Source organism: Mobula hypostoma, chromosome 2, assembly GCF_963921235.1.
Source record: "Mobula hypostoma chromosome 2, sMobHyp1.1, whole genome shotgun sequence".
In the NCBI taxonomy this organism is placed as follows: Eukaryota; Metazoa; Chordata; class Chondrichthyes; order Myliobatiformes; family Myliobatidae; genus Mobula; species Mobula hypostoma.
Genome location: NC_086098.1, coordinates 135,507,674 through 135,527,253, shown reverse-complemented (window position 1 = coordinate 135,527,253; position 19,580 = coordinate 135,507,674). Strand labels below are relative to the sequence as shown.

At 41.6% G+C, this 19,580-nt stretch overlaps 1 protein-coding gene across 2 annotated transcripts in view; it reads left to right on the top strand.

The window, feature by feature from the left end:
- The window catches only part of mrps5 (mitochondrial ribosomal protein S5), a 144,184-nt gene extending 125,147 nt beyond the window's left edge, over positions 1–19,037 (top strand). For both annotated transcript variants that reach the window (XM_063040716.1, XM_063040717.1), the window contains exons 7-11: positions 4,714–4,760; positions 8,203–8,260; positions 14,354–14,416; positions 15,489–15,625; positions 18,525–19,037. In XM_063040716.1, the coding sequence (XP_062896786.1) occupies positions 4,714–4,760; positions 8,203–8,260; positions 14,354–14,416; positions 15,489–15,625; positions 18,525–18,749 (530 nt within the window). In that variant the 3' untranslated portion in view covers positions 18,750–19,037. The remainder of the gene's footprint in view (positions 1–4,713; positions 4,761–8,202; positions 8,261–14,353; positions 14,417–15,488; positions 15,626–18,524) is intronic.
- Positions 19,038–19,580: the final 543 nt, after the last annotated feature.

Here is a 19,580-nt window from a genome sequence, read left to right as displayed (position 1 = left end):
AAGTGTCGAATGGCTGGCTCAGAGCTGGAGACCTCTTCCCAGGAACAGAAGGATTCCTTGTAGAAATACAGGAACACAAAAAAGTAACAACTTTTATATATTAACAGTCCAGCAAATTCAAGATGATAAATGTAGAAGATCCAAGAAAAAAAACAGAAACAATCCAGCAGATTACAGGATCCTGTAGCAGTTCAACACAATCTGATTACTCTCACACACAACACACACACACACAATCGACTGGCAAACATCATTCATCAAAAGCTTACTTTAAAATACAAACTCATAAATGAAATCACACTTTACTATAAGTGCAAGCCTGATTCAGTTTTAGAGTCAGAATACCACAAATTATATTATGACCAATCAGTTACTACAGTTTGAACAATCCATAATAACTGTCCGGATATAATAATACTTGATAAATAAGCAAGAACAACTTATTTTATAGATATAGCTATGCCAAACACTCACAACTTACAGAAATCAGTAAGTGAAAAACACCAGAAATATGCTGAATTAAAAGAGGAAATTGAAAGACTTTGGAACATGATCATGATATACATTGTCCCAATAGTAATACCTATAACTGTTATCATCCCAAAGGCACTACACAATAGTATTAAACAATTAGGCGTACACAGCAATATCTGTGTAAATCTTCAGAAAGCCACAATACTAAACACCACTAGAATAACCTGAAAGTTCCTAGCAATTGACAAATGAGCATGCTTGGCTATGTTCGTACCTCAGGTTTTATCAGCCTGGGCGGAGAAAAAAATAAAACAGCATAAAAAATTGATTATATATCCATAAAGTGATGCAAGACTGTACATAAAGTGACTAATGGGAAATAATTAGGTCCTGGTAGAGTTAGTGGGTGGAAGTGTTGATCGGTCTTAATGCTTTGAGAAAGTAACTATTTCTGAGTCTGGTGGTCCTGGCATGGATGCTACGTAGCCTCGTCCCTGATGGCAGTGGGACACACAATCTATGAGAAGGGTGAGTGGGATCCTTCATGATGTTACTGGCCCCTTTCCAGCACCTTTCTGTATGGCAGGTCCTCGATGGCAGGTAGGCTTGTGCCAGTGATGTGTTGACCAGTTTTGACTACTTGTTAAAGAGCTTTTCTGTCTGCCGCAGTGCAGTTTCTGCACCAAGCAGCTTGTTAGGATGCTCCCTACTGTGCATCTGTAGAATGATGTAAGTATAGATGTGCATAGTCCAGCACTCGTGAGCCTTCTCAGAAAGTCGAGGCATTGGTGAGTTTTCCTAACTGTGCCACAGATATAAAGAGGGGTGTGAGGGTTGTGAGTTCCCCTGAAATTGATAACCATCTCCTTTGTCATGTTGACATTCAAGAAGAGGTTATTTGCCTGGCATCAGACCTCGAGCTCTTCTACCTCCTCTCTGTAGGCCATCTCATCATTGTTGGTGATGAGCCCCACCACTGTTGTGTCAGCAGCGAACTTGACAATGATAAAGAGACAGGTTAGACACTTAAGTGTATGAAACTGTAAAGAAACTGAATAAGCTGAATAGTTTTAAAGGAATTCAGGTCCAGAGTTCAGGACAATGATGGATGAAAGCTGAAGATGACAGAGGGTGTAAAGAGGGCGTTGAGGGGATTGAACAAATGTTGGATCAGGCAACTGAATTGTACAATCTGTGACACAATGGACAGGGTTGCAGAAGTAAATTGGAGCATCAGAACGGGAGAATTTGCAAATAGGAACAAATTTATTGTAAAAGTATTTTTGTAATCAGATCTCAGTTTCCATGTAGTGGTAATGTGCAGCAGTTCAGTGCAGCAAGTTGTTCTCTGTAAGTAACAGCAGGGTTCTGTTCCTGTGAATTGTTCATAACATGGGTGGTTCACAAGTCAGAAATGCACCCACAAACCAACTTCCCATGGCAGCTAGTAAGGCCATCCCTCCAGCATCCCAAACAAAAGTACGTGCAGGATTTGCTAAAATTGGGTGCGTTCATAACCAGGGGAGGACATGTACAATGACAGGAGCATGACCCTGGTGAAACTGATAATTACTGTAGCACCTCTGCCATCTATTGTCTGTATTAGCTTTTTACTTTCTCTGTGTGGTTCTTTTAAATAAATGTAATTGATGTTATTTGAAGTATGTGTTCAGTTGATTATACTGAATGTGATTTAACAGTGGCCAAACGGACTAATTTGAATCATTAATGCTTAATAGAGACTACTTTAATGGTTTTAGCTGGCCGGAGGTGTAATGGCATCAACACTTTGAAGCAAATGGTCGCCAGATCAAATCTGGCTGTCTCCTTGCATGCTTTCCAGCCGTGCTGGGTTGAGCATCAAGCTAACAGCTTGGCCTCGTAAAAAGCAGTCAAGTGTTACAGAAACAGCAAAAAATGCTGCCCAATGCACCACAAAGTACAAAAAGGAACAACAACGTGGTAAAAAGCATCAAACATTTTAGCAAGCAGGCACTAAATTTCATATTACCAAAATATAATAAATTCAGTTTCACTTATTTTCTTCTCAAAAGAGCAAAGAGGAGCTTAAGAAACAGGAAGAAAACCTTAATTGAGAATGAAAGAAAATATAGTTTTCTGATGAGAATGTGATTAAATTGAGCCAGACACCCCAGAGGCATGCAGTAAGCAGGAAACAAACTGCTGGAGGAACTCAGCAGATCAAATAGCGTCAATGAAGATTAAAAATAAGTCAGCATTTTGAGGTTGATATCCTACATGAGGGTATAATGAAGGGTCTCATCCCAAAACATCAACTAAGTCTTTGCCTCCAGATGCTCTCTGACCTGCTAATTTCCTCTGACTATTTTTTGATTCGGATTCTAGCATGTGCAGTCTCCTCTGTCACCACAAAAATGCAAGTCTGTGCAATCACATTTTAATGCTCATAAAGAAAAAGACTTGTTATATTTTATTATTAAAGTGAGGCAGAAAAATAATAGTTAATATAATATTGTTGGAGTTACTTTGGGCTAGGATTTTCTCCCTCTCCTTTCTTAGATGTAAAGCCAATGTTAGCTTTCTGCCACAGAAATTGTATGATTGTATTTCCCTTCTGCATTACTATAGCAGTTAGTATGTATTCATTGCATGCTTATTCCCTTGCACATAAGTGATAGTGAAATGAGGCAGCCATAAATCCCTCAATTGATATCCAATTGCAACCAGTTAAACAAACTGCCTCAGTCAGGATGCCAGAGCTTTGAACTTGTAAGATGTCACTTAAAGACCACAAGTAAGGTATTGAAGCAATATTTGCATATTTTCCAAAAATATATCCTCAAATTTTTTTCCAGTTTTTAAATTTTTTTTTACTTTTCCAAATTTAAGGATGAAAGGTTTTCTTTAAATTTGGTTACTCTGGATTATGGAAATCCATGAGTTTCTCTGGGATTCCTTCCTGTCCTCCACTTGAGAAATTGTGAAGGAATGCCATGGAGACACAGAAGGTGACTTACTAATTAAAGACAAACTAATTAGAAGACACCTTAGGTGTGCGAGGGAGTTTTCTGAAGTTATGTGAATATGGCAGATGTTAATTCAGGCCAGAACCAGTGGGGATCTAATGATGAACGCTGCCTTCCTAAGGCACCACTCCTTGAAGATGTCTTTGATACAATGGAGGCTGGTACCTATGATGGAGCTGACTAACCTTACAACTTTCTGCAACTTATTTTGATCTTGTTCAGTAGCAATCCCCCCCACCCCCCACCAATACCAGACGGTGACACAGCCAGTCAGAAAGCTCTCCACAGTACATTTGTAGAAGTTTTCAAGTGTTTTAGTTGACAAACCTTGGCCATTTTCCTGAAGTTATCTGTTTATTTCACACCCTGTAAAGTTGCCCTTGGCTATTGATTTATAGGCTGAGTAGAATTTCATTGCCTTTCTCAATTTCTCAATTTCTCAATCCTTGGTCAACTCCTCGACCATCATGTAGATAGTTGGATTCTTGTATGAAATTTTGATGATTTTTGTGCAAGGTCACCCTCTGTACAACAGCACTTTACAGTCTCTCATCATTTAATAAATACTGTCTCTCTAAAATTGCAGTTGGTCGAGTATTTTCACCTTAAGGGTTATGGATTTATAAAATATATTAGTGGGAGATAACTTGAAGTAATCAATAATAAAAAAAAATTAAGATTACCAATTCGCTCTATTCCTGTGGAGTCTCAGGGGATTGAAGATTAATTTCTTGTGAACAATGCTTGAGAAAAATCCCTGATAAGTTTTTTTCTGAATGTTTTATTAGAGCAGAACAGTACAGGACACTCCATTCAGCCCACAATATTGTGCCAAACTAATTAATCCAGTTACTCCTAATTAATGTAATATTTGTTAACGCTAATATATTGAAGATGGAGAGAACTCTGTTTAATTTGCTGCCATCACATTGTGTCATGAATTTTCCCTTTGGAGCAGCAAGATAAGCGTTAGGATTGATGTGTTGTGTGGCCATCAGCTACAGAGAGGAGTTAGGGTAGTTGGAGAAGAAAATCGTCTGAAGAACACTTCACAAATGCATACAACCAGAGGCAGCAACCTTTCTCCATTTAAATGTAAGAAGCAATTAAATTCTGTGATTGGCTTTTTGATGTGTTTTCTGTGGTAAATTAGAACTGCTTTTTTACCTCGTAATCTGTTGGTCCTAATAAATCAGTTAAACTAATCTGATGAATTTGATGTTTTTACCAGGTTTTGCATTAGGGAAAGCGCCTGACAGAACAACAGCTCTCCGAAAGGTAAGTCTTTATTGTTGTAATGGGATACTTTGGGTCACAAATTTGCAACTGTGCATTTTAGAATTATGGACATGAAAAGAAGAAAAAACACAAAAGACAACAGATGCTGTAACCTCAAGCATAAAACAAATTCATGGAAGAACAGAGCGTGTTAGGTACTATATGTGAAAACAAAAGGAATAGATGACACTTTGGATCAAGAACTGATGCAGAGCTTCAACCCAAAATGTCAACTGTTCCTTCCAAAGATGTTAACTCGCCCACTGAGTTCCTCCAGTAGTTTGTTTTTTGCTACAAATTTAAAGTTTAAGAATAGAAGAAAAATACTTAAATACTCACTGTAATTGCACATTACTATTACATTTTCAATAAAAACTTAACTATTTTGTACCAGCTCCACTCCAGATATATTCTCTTGGCTTAGTAAACCAGTGAATATTAATGATAAACACAAGCAATCCTGCAGATGCTGGGAATCTAAAGCAATACACACAAAGTGCTGGAGGAACTCAACAGGTCAGACAGTATTAATGGAAATGTATAAACAGTTGACATTTCAGGCCGAGACCCTTCATCAGGCCTGGAAAGGAAGGAGGAAGCTGCCAGACTAAGAATGCGTGGGGGAGGGAAGGAGGACAAGCTAGAAGGTGATTGGTGAAGCCAGGTGGGTGGGGGAGGGGAAATGAAAAAAGAAGCTGGGAGGTGATAGGTGCAAAAGGTAAAGGGCTGGAGGAGAAATCTGATTGGAGAGGAGAATGGACCGTGGGAGATTGGGCAGGAAGAGGGGCACCAGGAAGAGATGATGGGTTGGTGAGGAGAAGAGGTAAGAGACTAGAGTGAGGATTTGAAGAAGAGGGAAGGGTTTATTTATTTCTGTGGATGCTGCCTGAACTGCAGAGTTCCTTCAGCAATTTGCCTGTGAATATTAATGGTTCAAGTCTAAACTCCACAACGACACAAGAATGGTGGTAGTTGTGAACATGGCTTGAAAAGTTAAAACTCCAATATGCCTGAATGTTGTTTATTTGGTCATATTCCCCCTCTCCTGAGCCCTGCAAATTCTTCTACAAGTAATTGTCAAATTTCCTTCAAAGAGTTGCTGTTGATTCTGCTCCTACCAACATGAATGATCAAAACAACTTGTTCTACTTAGGGAAGGATACTTGTTTTTGGTTATTTGCATCAGAATTTTATAAGGCTCTCGCCTACTCTATAAATGTCAGGAAGAGGGTGCTCTGCTTTCTCAGGGTCGTTTAGACAAGCTAACCCTGTTAGTAACAGCCACATTCTAAATGATTTTACAGTAACACTTCTCATTACTTTTCAATAGTATTTATCTATATTTCTTTTACCTTTTAATTTTCTATGAATTTGTTTTTGTGGTAGTATCAAAGAATCCTTAGAGTACAACATGTTGTATGCTTGCATGCTCTATTGCCTTTGTTTGTTCCTATTTTAGCAGTTATTGTCTAAATTTGTCTCCAATCCAGAATAAGGCAGGCAGCAGTTGGAAGAGGTGCTCAGCAGTTTGCTTTGGCTGTCAGTCCTTTATAACACTTATGCTTAGGACAGCCCCATATTAGCTTATGGCACAGCTCCACATCAGTATCAGGAGCCAAAGACTGCCGTAAGCCCACTTCAGCATACTGCACATTTCAAAGAGTACTCCTGGAAAATGCCATCAGAACAGCATTAGGTCTCCTTCAGCTGCTGCTGGAATTATTCCCCACCAAGGATTTTGTGCACTGTGAACAAAAATTTTAAAAAATACTGCAACTGCTGGAAATCTGAAATAAAAACAAAATGAAATACTGTATAACACTTATCATCTGTGGAAATAGAACCTGAGCTAATATTTCTGAATTGTTACAGTGAAGGGTCCCAGACATAAAACAATAACTGTTTCTCATTCCACAGATGCTCCTGACTTGCTGATCATTATCAGCACTTTGTGTATTGTATCTGTGCACGTTAGCTTCCTCCACAATCACCATTGTCACTGCTGTTCAGTCAATTTAGATGAGACTGGCAGAGAGCTTTAGTTTCCATTAATTATCCCAATTTAGATAATTGTTTTGCATCTCTTGTAGTGGCTCCTCTAAGATTGGGCAAAAGAAGTAGCCATTGATTTGATTGCACAGCAATAATAGTACTTATTACTACTGGAAATGAATTGGGCTCCTTTAAATCACAAGCTACACTATTTGCTTCAGTAATAATAACTCTAGATCTAGATTCGAAAGACCTCCGCCTAATCAGAAATCTGTACTGGGAACAAACTGCTGCTGTAAGAATAGATGGAGATCAGTTTACGGAAATCAAGAGAGGCGTTAGACAAGGGTGTGTTTTCTCCCCTGATTTATTTAATGTGTACAGTGAAACAATATTACAAAAAATAAGAGACATCTTGGGAATCAAAGTTGGCGGTGAAAACATCAGTAATTTCAGATATGCAGATGACTGTGTTAATTGCAAGTACGGAGGAAGAACTACAAAACTTAATTGATATAATTGTTGAAGAAAGTGCAAAAATGGGTCTATCTGTCAATTGCAAAAAGACAGAATGTATGGTGATATCCAAAAAGAAGGAGAATCCTATCTGCAGGCTGAGAATAAACGGGGAAGACATAAAACAAGTACAGAACTTTTGCTACTTAGGAAGCTGGGTGACATCAGATGGCAGGTGTGACATGGACATCAAAAGAAGAATAGGGATGGCAAAAGACACCTTTACGAGAATAAAGAGTATACTGACCAATACTAAACCAGGCATGACAACCTGCCTCAGAGTACTGAAATGTTACGCTTGTCCAGTTATGTTATATGGCTCAGAATGTTGGACAATATCTAGTAACATGAGGAAACAAATTGAAGCAGCAGAGATGTGGTTTTTGAGGAGGATGCAAAGAATATCATGGACAAAATGAATATCTAATGAGGATAACAACATACATCAAAGTTGCTGGTGAACGCAGCAGGCCAAGCAGCATCTATAGGAAGAGGTGCAGTCGATGTTTCAGGCCGAGACCCTTCGTCAGGACTACTAATGAGGATGTCGTGAACAGAGCAAACACAAAAAGGGAAATAATGTATGAGATCATGAAAAGGCAATGTAACTTCATTGGACATGTGATTAGGAAAGAGGAGTTAGAATGCACGGTAATTATGGGAAAGATTGAAGGGAAGAAAGCAAGAGGAAGATAAAGACAAATGGTGATGGAGACAGCAGCCAGAGAACTGGAAATGAATACCAATGAATTGATCCACTGGACCTGAAACAGGAGTGTGCGGGCCATGGCAGTCAAAGCTCAAACTGGGCACGGCACTTGATGATGATGATGAATTAATAATAATAATAATAATAATAAGTTTTATTCTTGACCAGCTGTTTTACTAATTTTTTCAATTCTACTTGTAATAGTTTGTTTCATTTAATTTATAGGCAAAGAATAGAGCAATCCACTATTTGTACTTCATTGAACGGTACAACGATCACACCAGTAGGTATCCATCATTCTTCATTCCATACTCTGCCTCTGTGCTAAGAGTAGAGCACCAGTGTTATATCCTGAGCAATCATATGTCTAGTTGACAGATGGATGGTCGGCCATCTCCGTATCAAAATAATTGCCAGGAATTGCAGCAATGCATTGAGCCAGTTTGCTTTTTCTGTAGTTCGCCAAACAAGTATTTTAAGATCACACAAGTAAAAGCACATTGTTTTCACTGTGTGAAAGTGCCTATAGTATTATGTTACTGTGAGCAATTTCAGAATTTAGTAGGACCAAGAGGCCACTGATAAGAGCAGGATATTGATTACAGGAAGCAACCAGAAGAACTTGAATCATTCTACCTGTTCCGTTGTTCTTTCCTGGGCTTGTTTCTCTTTTTAACATAAGAACATAAGAAATAGGAGCAGGAGTAGGCCATCCGGCCCATCGAGCCTGCCCCGCCATTCAGTAAGATCATGGCTGATCTGTGCATAAATTCAGCTCCATCTACCTGTCTTTTCCCCATAACCCTTAATTCCCCTACTATGCAAAAACGTATCTAACTGTATCTTAAATATATTTAGTGAGGAAGCCTCAACTGCTTCGCTGGGCAGAGAATTCCACAGATTCACCACTCTCTGGGAAAAACAGTTTCTCCTCATCTCTGTCCTAAATCTTCTCCCCTGAATCCTGAGGCAGTGTTCCCTAGTTCTAGTCCCACCTACCAATGGAAACAACTTTCCTACTTCGATCTTATCTATCCCTTTCAAAATTTTGTATGTTTCTACAAGATCCCCTCTCATTTTTCTGAACTCCAGAGAGTATAGTCCCAGGCGACTCAATCTCTCTTCATAGGTTAACCCCTTCATCCATTGAGTCAACCTGGTGAATCTCCTCTGCACTGCCCCCAAAGCCAGTATATCCTTCCTCAAGTATGGAGACCAGAACTGCACACAGTACTCCAGGTGCGGCCTCACCAGTACCCTGTATAGTTGCAACATGACCTCCCTGCTCTTGAATTCAATCCCTCTAGCAATGAAGGCCAACATTCCGTTTGCCTTCTTAATAACTGTTGTACCTGCAAGCCAACTTTTTGCGATTCATGAACAAGCACTCCCAAGTCCCTCTGCACAACAGCATGCTGCAATCTTTCACCATTTAAATAATCATCTGCTCTACTATTATTCCTTCCAAAGTGGATGATCTCACATTTACCAATATTGTATTTCATCTGCCAAACCTCGGCCCACTCACTTAACCTATCTATATCACTCTGCAGACTCTCCACATCCTCTGTACAATTTGCTTTTCCACTCAGTTTAGTGTCATCAGCAAATTTTACTACGCTACACTCAGTCCCCTCTTCCAAATCATCAATATAAATGGTAAACAGCTGCGGGCCCAGCACCAACCCCTGTGGCACCTCACTCACCACTGACTGCCAACCAGAGAAATGCCCAATTATACCAACTCTCAGCCTTCTATTGGTTAACCAATCCACTATCCATGCCAATACACTTCCTCCGACTCCATGCATCCGTATCTTATTTATAAGTCTCTTGTGTGGAACCTTATCCAACGCCTTCTGGAAATCCAAGTATACGACATCCACCTGTTCCCCTCTATCCACTGCACTCATTATGTCCTCAAAGAACTCAGTAAGTTTGTCAGGACCTGCCCTTTCTGAATCCATGCTGTGTCTGTCTAATAGAACCACTCCTTTCTAAATGTTTCGCTATTTCTTCCTTAATAACAGCTTCCTGACTGCAGATGTTAAGTTAACTGGTCTATAGTTGCTCATCTTTTGTTTACATCCTTTTTTAAAAAGTGGTGTGATATTTGCTGTCTTCCAATTTGCTGGGAGTCTAGAGAGTTCTGATAAATGATTACCAATGCATCTACTATAACCTCTGCCAATTCCTTCAGCACCCTGGGATGCATCCCATCAGGACCAGGGGGTTTATCTAGTTTGCTCATCACTATCTCTTTAGTGACAGTGATTTTATCGAGGTCCTCACCTCCCATTTTGTCCATAACATCCTTCTTTGGCATATTAGACGTGTCCTCCACCTTGAAGACCTACACAAAATAGTCGTTCAATGCCTCAGCCTTTTCCTTATCACCCAATATCAATTTCCCTTTCCCTACGCTGACTTTAGCCACCCTTTTCCGTTTTATATATTTATAAAAACTTTTGCTATCTGTTTTTAAATTTTGTGCTAATTTACTTTCATACTCTATCTTCCCTTTCCTTATCTCTTGTTTAGTTGTTCTCTGTTGCTTTTTAAAGTTTTCCCAATCCTCCAGTCTCCCACTACTCTTTGCGACTTTGTACACGAGCTTTTAATTTGATACCATCTTTTATTTCCTTTGTTATCCAAGGCTGGCTCTCCCCACGCTTACTGTCCTTACTTTTGACTGGAATATACTTTTGTTGAGCACTGTGAAAAATCTCTTTGAAAGTATTCCACTGTTCCTCAACTGTCCTACCAAATAGCCTGTGCTCTGAATCCACATTAGCCAACTCCTCCCTCATCCCATTGTAGTCTCCCTTGTTCAAGCATAATACATTAGTTTTAGATCTAACTATTTCATCCTCCATCTTTATGCGATTCAATCATACTATGATCACTCTTTCCAAGAGGATCCCTGACTACAAGATCGTTAATCTTACCTGTCTCATTGCACAGATAGTATTTTCCCTTGTACGTTCACTAACACGCTGCTCAAGAAAGCCATCACGGATGTATTCTATGAAGTCCTCCTCAAGACTTCCTTGACCAACCTGATTCACCCAATCTATGTGGAAGTTAAAATCCCCCATGACAACTGCCATTCCGTTCTTACAAGCCTCAGTTACTTCTTGGTTAATCACCTCTGCCACTGCAGTATTTTCATTAGGTGGCCTATAGACAACTCCCGCCAGTGATTTTTTCCTTTTACTATTCTTAATTTCTACCCAGATGGACTCAACGTTCTGCTCCGTAGATCTTATATCGTCTCTCATAATCACCCTGATCTCATCCCTAGTCAAGAGCCCCACCCCACCTCCTCTGCCTTCCAGCCTATCTTTCCATATTACCTGATACCCTTGGATATTTAATTCCCAGTTATCTCCACCTTGCAGCCAGGTTTCAGTAATGGCCACTAAATCATATGCCTTGGTACTGATCTGTGCCACAAGTTCGCTGACCTTGTTTCTAATACTACGGGCATTTAGATAAAGTGCCCTTATACTCATTGTCCTTTTAGAATCTAGTGGCCTATGCGATTTTTGCTTTTTACTTTAATGCACTCTACTCTTACTTTTTCTTCACTTACTCTAGCTTTAGTCTCTGCATCACTTCCCTTTTCTGTGTGGGTTCCCATCCCCCTGCCATGTTAGTTTAAAGCCTCCCAACAGCACTAGCAAACAATCTCTCTAGGACATTGATCCCAGCCCTGCCCAGATGTAGACCGTCCGGATGATACTGGTCTCACCTCCCCCAGAAGCGGTTCCAATGCCCCAAGAATCTGAAACCCTCCCTCTTGCAGCACCGCTCAAGTAACATGTTCATTCTAGCTATCCTGCTGTTCCAACTCTGGCTAGCACGTGGCACCAGTAATAATCCTGAAATGATTACCTTTGAGGTCCTACTCTTTAATTTATCTCCTAGCTCCCTAAATTCAGCTTGTAGGACCTCATCCTGCTTTCTTCCTATATCGTTAGTACCTACATGCACCACGACAGCTGGCTGCTCACCCTCTCCTTTCAGAATGCCCTGCAGCCTCTCCAAGACATCTCTGACCCTTGCATCCGGGAGGCAACACACCATATGGGAGTCCCATTTGCAGCCACAGAAGCTCCTCTCTATTCCCCTTACCATGGAATCCCCTACCACAACAGCTCCGCCACTCTTTTCCTTGCCCTCATGCGCATCAGAGCCACCTATGGTGCCATGATCCTGGCTACTGCTGCCTTCACCTAATGAGCCATCTCCCCCAACAGACTGCAAAGCGGTATATCTGTTTTGGAGGGAGATGACCGCAGGAGACTCCTGTACTACTTTCCTGCTACTACTCTTCCTGTTGGTCACCCATTCCCTATCTTTCCTTAGATCCTTAAATTGCGGTGTGACCAACTCACTAAATGAACTATCCACAATATTCTCAGCATCTCGGATGCTCCAAAGTGAGTCCATGCGCAGCTCCAGTGCCGCCATGGGGTCTATCAGGAGCTGCAGCTGGGCACACTTCCTGCACACGTAGTCTTCAGGGACACTGTCAGACTCCCTGGGTTCCCACATGTCACAGGAGGGCATGGCACGGGTCTGAGCTCACCTGCCCTGACAGAGCAACGGATGTTAGCGGAAGAGGACCACAGGAAAAAGGGAAAAGTCCGCTGGGGAAGCCAAAGACTGTTATCTGTCAGTCTCCACAAATCAGTTCCTCGCCCTGACCCTTCTTCGCCGAAGCCCTGTTTGAGCCAAAGCCCTCTCACCCCGCTGCCTGCTCCGAACGGTGCCCACTGTATATGGCGGTCTTCTTTTTTAACTCTTCCCACTCTCTACTGGCTAACGTCACGCGCCTGAGCAGTCTTGCCTCTCTTTACCCCGAGCAGTAAAATGCCTTCTCTCCGAAAATCCTTTCAGACGTTCCACTCGCAGCCTTCTTCCTTCGAATCTTAATTTTTCGTGACTTAATTCACAGAATAGGCAAAGTTTCTGCAAACTTACTTTTGTTGAAGCTGCCTGTTGAGCTGCAGATACTGCTGCTTTGAAGAATATTAGGATAGGAGGAGGCCCTCCGTTGGTTGGGATTGACCATGAATATTGCATACTAGCTGTACGCAAATCAGTCTGCAAGTCAGGGCAGTGCCATATGGAGAGCAAGCTGTTGCCCATGCAGCAGGATCACCCTCTCCATACAGCTGGTGAATCCAATGGAATGAGAGACAGATACAGTTTGCACCAGTGGCATCGCAGGAGTTGCCAGTCAGCATTGGACTGCCTTAGAGACCTCAGCTCCAGATTTATCCTCAGGATTTACTCCCAAAGCCTTTCCTGTGAGTGGGTATAGCCACAAGGCAGAGGAGGTTTGAGACTAGAGTTTCCTTCTAAATGAGCTGACAAGCCCCGTCTGCCCAAAGCAACTGGTTTTAAGGTGTCAGTAACCCACCTTTGCTCCTTCTCCTGTCAGTAGAAATGGTTCTGCCAGGCTTAGTGCTGAGCCACACATGAAGGGCAGGAGCAGGACTTGATTGTCAGGGGCTATTTGAGATGCCGCCCCCGCCCCCGTCCTCCAAACCCCTGCCCCAGCCATGACAACATTCAGGACCTACATTAGAATAAATGTCATAATAAACCTAGAGAACGAATATGAACTGGCAAAGACTGGCTGATTTTTTAATCCATCACAAAACAACTAAGCAGCATGTCTTCTAGCAAGCTTCACTATTTTTATCCATGTATTGCAAAGTCAAAGGAAAGGCCTGTGCCACTTAGGGGAGAAAAACTGAGAAAATTCTAACAAATATTTTATAAAGGTATACTGTAACCTTTCTGCTCTTGTATTCTTTGTCCCAGCTAACGAAGACAACTGTCCTGCACACTTCCCCACCACTCAGTCTACCTGTGATGCCATCCTTCGGGGATACTTGGATTTTTACCAAGGTCCTTCTGTTTTCAGTACTTGCAATTACTTCTCCTGAACAACATCAACTCAGGATTAAGGTCCATCTGTCATTTATCTTACTAATTCATCAATATCATCCTGCAGCCTAAGGCTACTCTGTTTACTGTTAACATGACCCCTATTTTCGTGCATACCTCCAGCAATCAAACCCAAATCATTACTGTGTGTAACGGACACCTGGATTCCAGTAACACACCACTGATCAAAGGCTTCCAGTCACAAAAGCAAATTTCTCCACCATCAGTCCGGAGCTCGTTGATAAGCTGACATAGGGGTTTTAGAATTTTCTGATATTATTTCAAATTCCTGTCAGATGACATTTAAATATTAGAATTTATATTTCAGTAATGACCAAAAACTGAATAATAAAACAAATGGCAATAGTGTTATACAAATGTACCAACCAAAATGTATTTTATCCCAATGCAGTTTATCATGATGTAGAATCGAAATTTAAACGAACAACTATAAAAATGAAGAAGCAGAACTACGGTAAGCAAATATATAAAAGCTGATCTATGTACTGTACTTCGATACTTGATCCTATTGATAAACCTGGATCGCCTGGGAGGGAAATGAATACAACATGGTGGCTCAGCTAGTAGAGCTGTGGCCTCACAGGTCCAGCAACCCTGGTTCAGTCCTGTCTTCCAGTGCTGTCTGTGTGATGTTTGCACTTTCTCCCTGTGACTGCATGGGTTTTCCTGAGGTGCTCCCTCTCATATCCCAAGTTGATAGGTCAGTTTTCCACTGTAATTTGCCCTGATGTGGAAATTGGTAGAATCTGAAGGGGGGGTGATGATTGAGTTGGGTATTGATGGGAATATGGGGGGAATAAAGTAAATTAGGTTAGGATTAGTGAAAGTGTATGCTTGATGGTTAACGCAGATTCAGTGGGCCAAAGGTTCTGTTTCTGCGCTGTATCTTTCTATCCCTCCTTAACACTTTGGTAAATAGTTTTTGGTGCAGTTAATCATGAAGTAAGGTTATTTTATAATTAAAGAGGATGTATGAATTGAGTATTCGTAATGTTAAGGTAATTTATTTTACAAATCCTTAAACATTAAAGGGTCAAAGATATTATGCAAATTTATGTACAGTAGGTTAATTTAATGTGTGACATGTATCTCATTCATTTTAACTATTTACTTGCATAATTTAAAGCTACTTTGTCCAGCCATTTATCTGCCTTTCAAACTACTGTCAGCCTCTACTATCTCTACTATCCTCGAAGTATTCTCCTTTCTGCCTATCTAGACTTCCACTCTTCACAAAAAACACTCAACGTAACAACCATTATCCTGCACTGACTTTTTCACCCAACCTTCAAACCCACACAGTCCTGGTTAAAAGAAACACATCATATTGATTATTTGAGTTAGTCATCCCAAGACCCTAATCAATAAGGCATTGCTGAGATTTTACAGACATTTAATATCTCCTTGAAACCTTTGAATCCAACATACCAGTAATTTAATCCTATTGTTTTAAATGTTGTTTCAGTAGTTCTAATCTGCACATATATTATTTGAAACTATAACTTTTCATTACCTCATTACCACAGGGTATGGACTACATTGTCATCGAGCGATTATTACAATATGCAAATTAATTGGAATCAGGGACATGTATGCCAAGGTTACTGGATCAACAAATCTACTGAATATTACTCGAGCCCTTTTCCAAGGATTATCAAAGCAGGTAAAAAAGCTCAGTTATAAGCAAGTCTCTTCTCACTGGTAGAATACTATATATTAGATGTGTACAGTAAGTGGCTTTTATCAAGCTTTAAATTTATGTTGATGTAATAATGCATCATATTAATTGAATTTCACATTTAATTTGTTTTGTAGTTCTTTGGGAACTCATTTGGTAAAGTCAGCTTTCAACTATGTCAAAGGGACCTTTTCCTGAACTAGCTGATCCCAGATGCAGCAATGAATGGTGTTAAATGTTAATAGTGGTAATTAATAGTATTCCTCATCGGCCCTGGTCTGGGGAAGGTGAAGTTATGCAAGCTTCTGTTCTGACTGCTCTTGCACTTCAAAAGACACTACGTGGATATTAGGCAAGAAAAATTGACACTTAGTTTTGATATTTGATATATTAAAGAAAGGGGCTTCCCTTCCTCCACCATCAACTCTGCTCTCAAACGCATCTCCCCCATTTCACGCACATCTGCTCTCACTCCATCCTCCCGCCGCCCCACTAGGAATAGGGTTCCCCTGGTCCTCACCTACCACTCCACCAGCCTCCAGGTCCAACATATTATTCTCCGTAACTTCCGCCACCTCCAACGGGATCCCACCACTAAGCACATCTTTCCTTCCCCCCCCTGCTTTCCGCGGGGATCGCTCCCTACGCGACTCCCTTGTCCATTCGTCCCCCCCATCCCTCCCCACTGATCTCCCTCCTGGCACTTATCCTTGTAAGCGGAACAAATGCTACACATGCCCTTACACTTCCTCCCTTACCACCATTCAGGGCCCCAGACAGTCCTTCCAGGTGAGGCAACACTTCACCTGTGAGTCGGCTGGGGTGATATACTGCGTCCGGTGCTCCCTATGTGGCCTTTTATATATTGGCGAGACCCGACGCAGACTGGGAGACGGCTTTGCTGAACATCTACGCTCTGTCCGCCAGAGAAAGCAGGGTCTCCCAGTGGCCACACATTTTAATTCCATATCCCATTCCCATTCTGACATGTCTATCCACGGCCTCCTCTACTGTAAAGATGAAGCCACACTCAGGTTGGAGGAACAACACCTTATATTCCGTCTAGGTAGCCTCCAACCTGATGGCATGAACATCGACTTCTCAAACTTCCGCTAATGCCCCACCTCCCCCTCGTACCCCATCTGTTATTTATTTATATACACACATTCTTTTTCTCTCTCTCCTTTTTCTCCCTTTGTCCCTCTGACTATACCCCTTGCCCATCCTCTGGGTTTTTCCCCCCCTCCCCCTTTTCCTTCTCCCTGAGCCTCCTGTCCCATGATCCTCTCATATCCCTTTTGCCTATCACCTGTCCAGCTCTTGGCTCCATCCCTCTCCCTCCTGTCTTCTCCTATCATTTTGGATCTCCCCCTCCCCCTTTCAAATCTCTTACTAGCTCTTCCTTCAGTTAGTCCTGACGAAGGGTCTCGGCCTGAAACGTCGACTGTACCTCTTCCTAGAGATGCTGCCTGGCCTGCTGCGTTCACCAGCAACTTTGATGTGTGTCGCTTAGTTTTGATGTTCTTGTTGCTATGCCCAGTGTTTGAATCCTCTGCTGATCAATTACCGCTTGTGCTTTCACGAGGTGTGGCAGCTTAGGGAGTGGGGTGCCAGTGTATCTGCTGTCTGTAGACCCTACCCAGAAAAACTGAAAAAAGTACATGGAAAAATATAGCAGTTACTGTAACCTTTGGCTTTGTACAGCTCTGCAGATGAGAGGGGATGCTAGGCCTGAGCTGATACCTCTTTTCAGCTAGCGGCCTACTAGGGAACGGGAGAATTGTATGGAAAAAGAAAGTCAGGCTGGCATTCCACACAAAAACGGATAAAGCACAGATAATTCACATGCTTCTATCATGTGAGGACTTGGTAGAGATTGTCTTTGTGCCCCGGATAAAATTGTTTCACAACAGTTTCAGACACTTGATGGACATGCTGATAAATAATTCTTGGAGAATTGTTTCATCTCTTGGCCCTTCATCTTTAATCTTTGGCACAAAACATCAAGTGTCTATTCCTTTCCCAACGCCCCCTCCTACTTCCCACAGATGTTGTCTTATTCACTGAGTTCCTCCCAATATTTTATTTCTGTTCCATATATCAGCATTTGCAGTCTCTTGTGTCTCAACTTTAATCCTCACAATATAGAAGGAGCCTATTTGCTCATCAAATCTTTGTCAGCTCATGTAGTAATAATGTTTCCTCATTAGTTTTTCCCATCCTCCCCACTTCCCTACAAATTCCATTCACCTGCGTATCCGAGAGAAAACTCTGTGGCCAGTCTGCCCACCAATTTGGGAGGAAATCCAAGCAGTCACAAGGAGAACTCCACGCAGACAGCCATGGATGTCAGGGCTGAATTCAGGTCACTGCAGCTGTGAGGCAGCAGCACTTCTAGTCTTTTAAACAATGAGCTGGTCATTTTATCCCACCACCACCAACTGTAAATTTGTACTAGGGTATTCACATACTGTGAGCTGAACAAATTGCAATAAAACTGTTAGCCATTAAGTATTGGCGATAGATTTGGCAATTGGTTTATTATTGTCACAAGTATCAAAGCACAGTGCCTACCTTCCATACAGATCATTTCACCACATCAGTACAGTACTAGAAAGAGAAAAGCAAGAACAGAATATATTATTAAATTTATAAAGAAAGGTAGGTAACTTCAGTGCAAGGGTTTTGACAAGGTAGATTCAAGCGTTTGATAGCAGTGGGATATGATGGTGTGTGCTCTCAGGCTTTTATATCTCCTGCCCGATGGGAGAGAGGAGACAGAGAATGACTGGGGTTGGAGAGCCCTGGTTACATTAGCTGCCTTCCTGAGGTATGTTAGGTTGTATGATCGTGCTGATTATGTTTTCTTTCTTCAATCCAACAGGAGACTCACAGTGACTTAGCTGAGAGGAAAGGGTTGCACGTAGTCGAGTTTCGAAGTGAATGTGGGCCTTTACCCATAATTGTGGCCTCCCCACATGGAGCAGTCCGGAAGGATCCAGAACCCGAAGATGAAATCCTTGACACCAAGTTGGATTGGGGTGAAGTGAAAGCAGCACAGGGCATGAAACAGTCCGTCTGGGCAAATGTCAAGCGTACAATTTGGTGATCAAATGGTATTTGACAAGGAGGTGGGGTTGAAGCAATTTTGCTACTGAATATGCAAAGAAAACTGTAGGTGCTAGCTGGAACAATGAAGCTTTCTGTAGTGTTTCCAGCAGCATAACGTTGCATCATCTCCCCAGGCTGCAGTTTATGCGACAAGAAGTTTATTCATTTAATTTTCCAATTTTGTTGTAATTTGATGAGTGAGGCGGCAGAGCTTGCAGATCCACAAGTTGTCTTACTTATCATGCTGTCCGTCACCTTAATGCAAATAAAATATTCTTTATTTAAACTTCCAAACTCCTGTATTTGTCATGATCCCTTCTGGCAATTCTCCGTCTTGCTATCTTGGGCCTTAATCCCCTCGTCTGATTTCCAATTGTTCCCAGTTCCGTAAATTACAGCACACCTGGTTTCCATCAGGGAATGCAGGATAAGAACCCTGGCGTCACAGCAATGAGCTGCCAGGTCGTTGGTCAATTCTAGTGTATGTAAACCTCATTTCCTGATTCCTTAGGACTGTTAGTTCCTAGCTCCACACCATTCCCTGGATATTCTATGTGAACCTTGTCTCCGAGTCAAGACTCGCCTGGGTATCTGCTCCACGTTCGCAACTGTGCTAGCACCTCTCGACCCTGTCTCCGTGCCTGTGTCCTGCACTTGGGTTCGTCCTCAGTCACGTCCTTGCAACAGTATTATTCCTTCTGTCTAAATCTGTAGAATTTGTATCTGCCTCATGATTTAAGCATTGGCAAACTCCATATGTCATCAAAATTACTCTTCTCTGCATCCACCGCCAAAGAAGTGGTTTAAGAGAGGAATCAGCATCCACGTC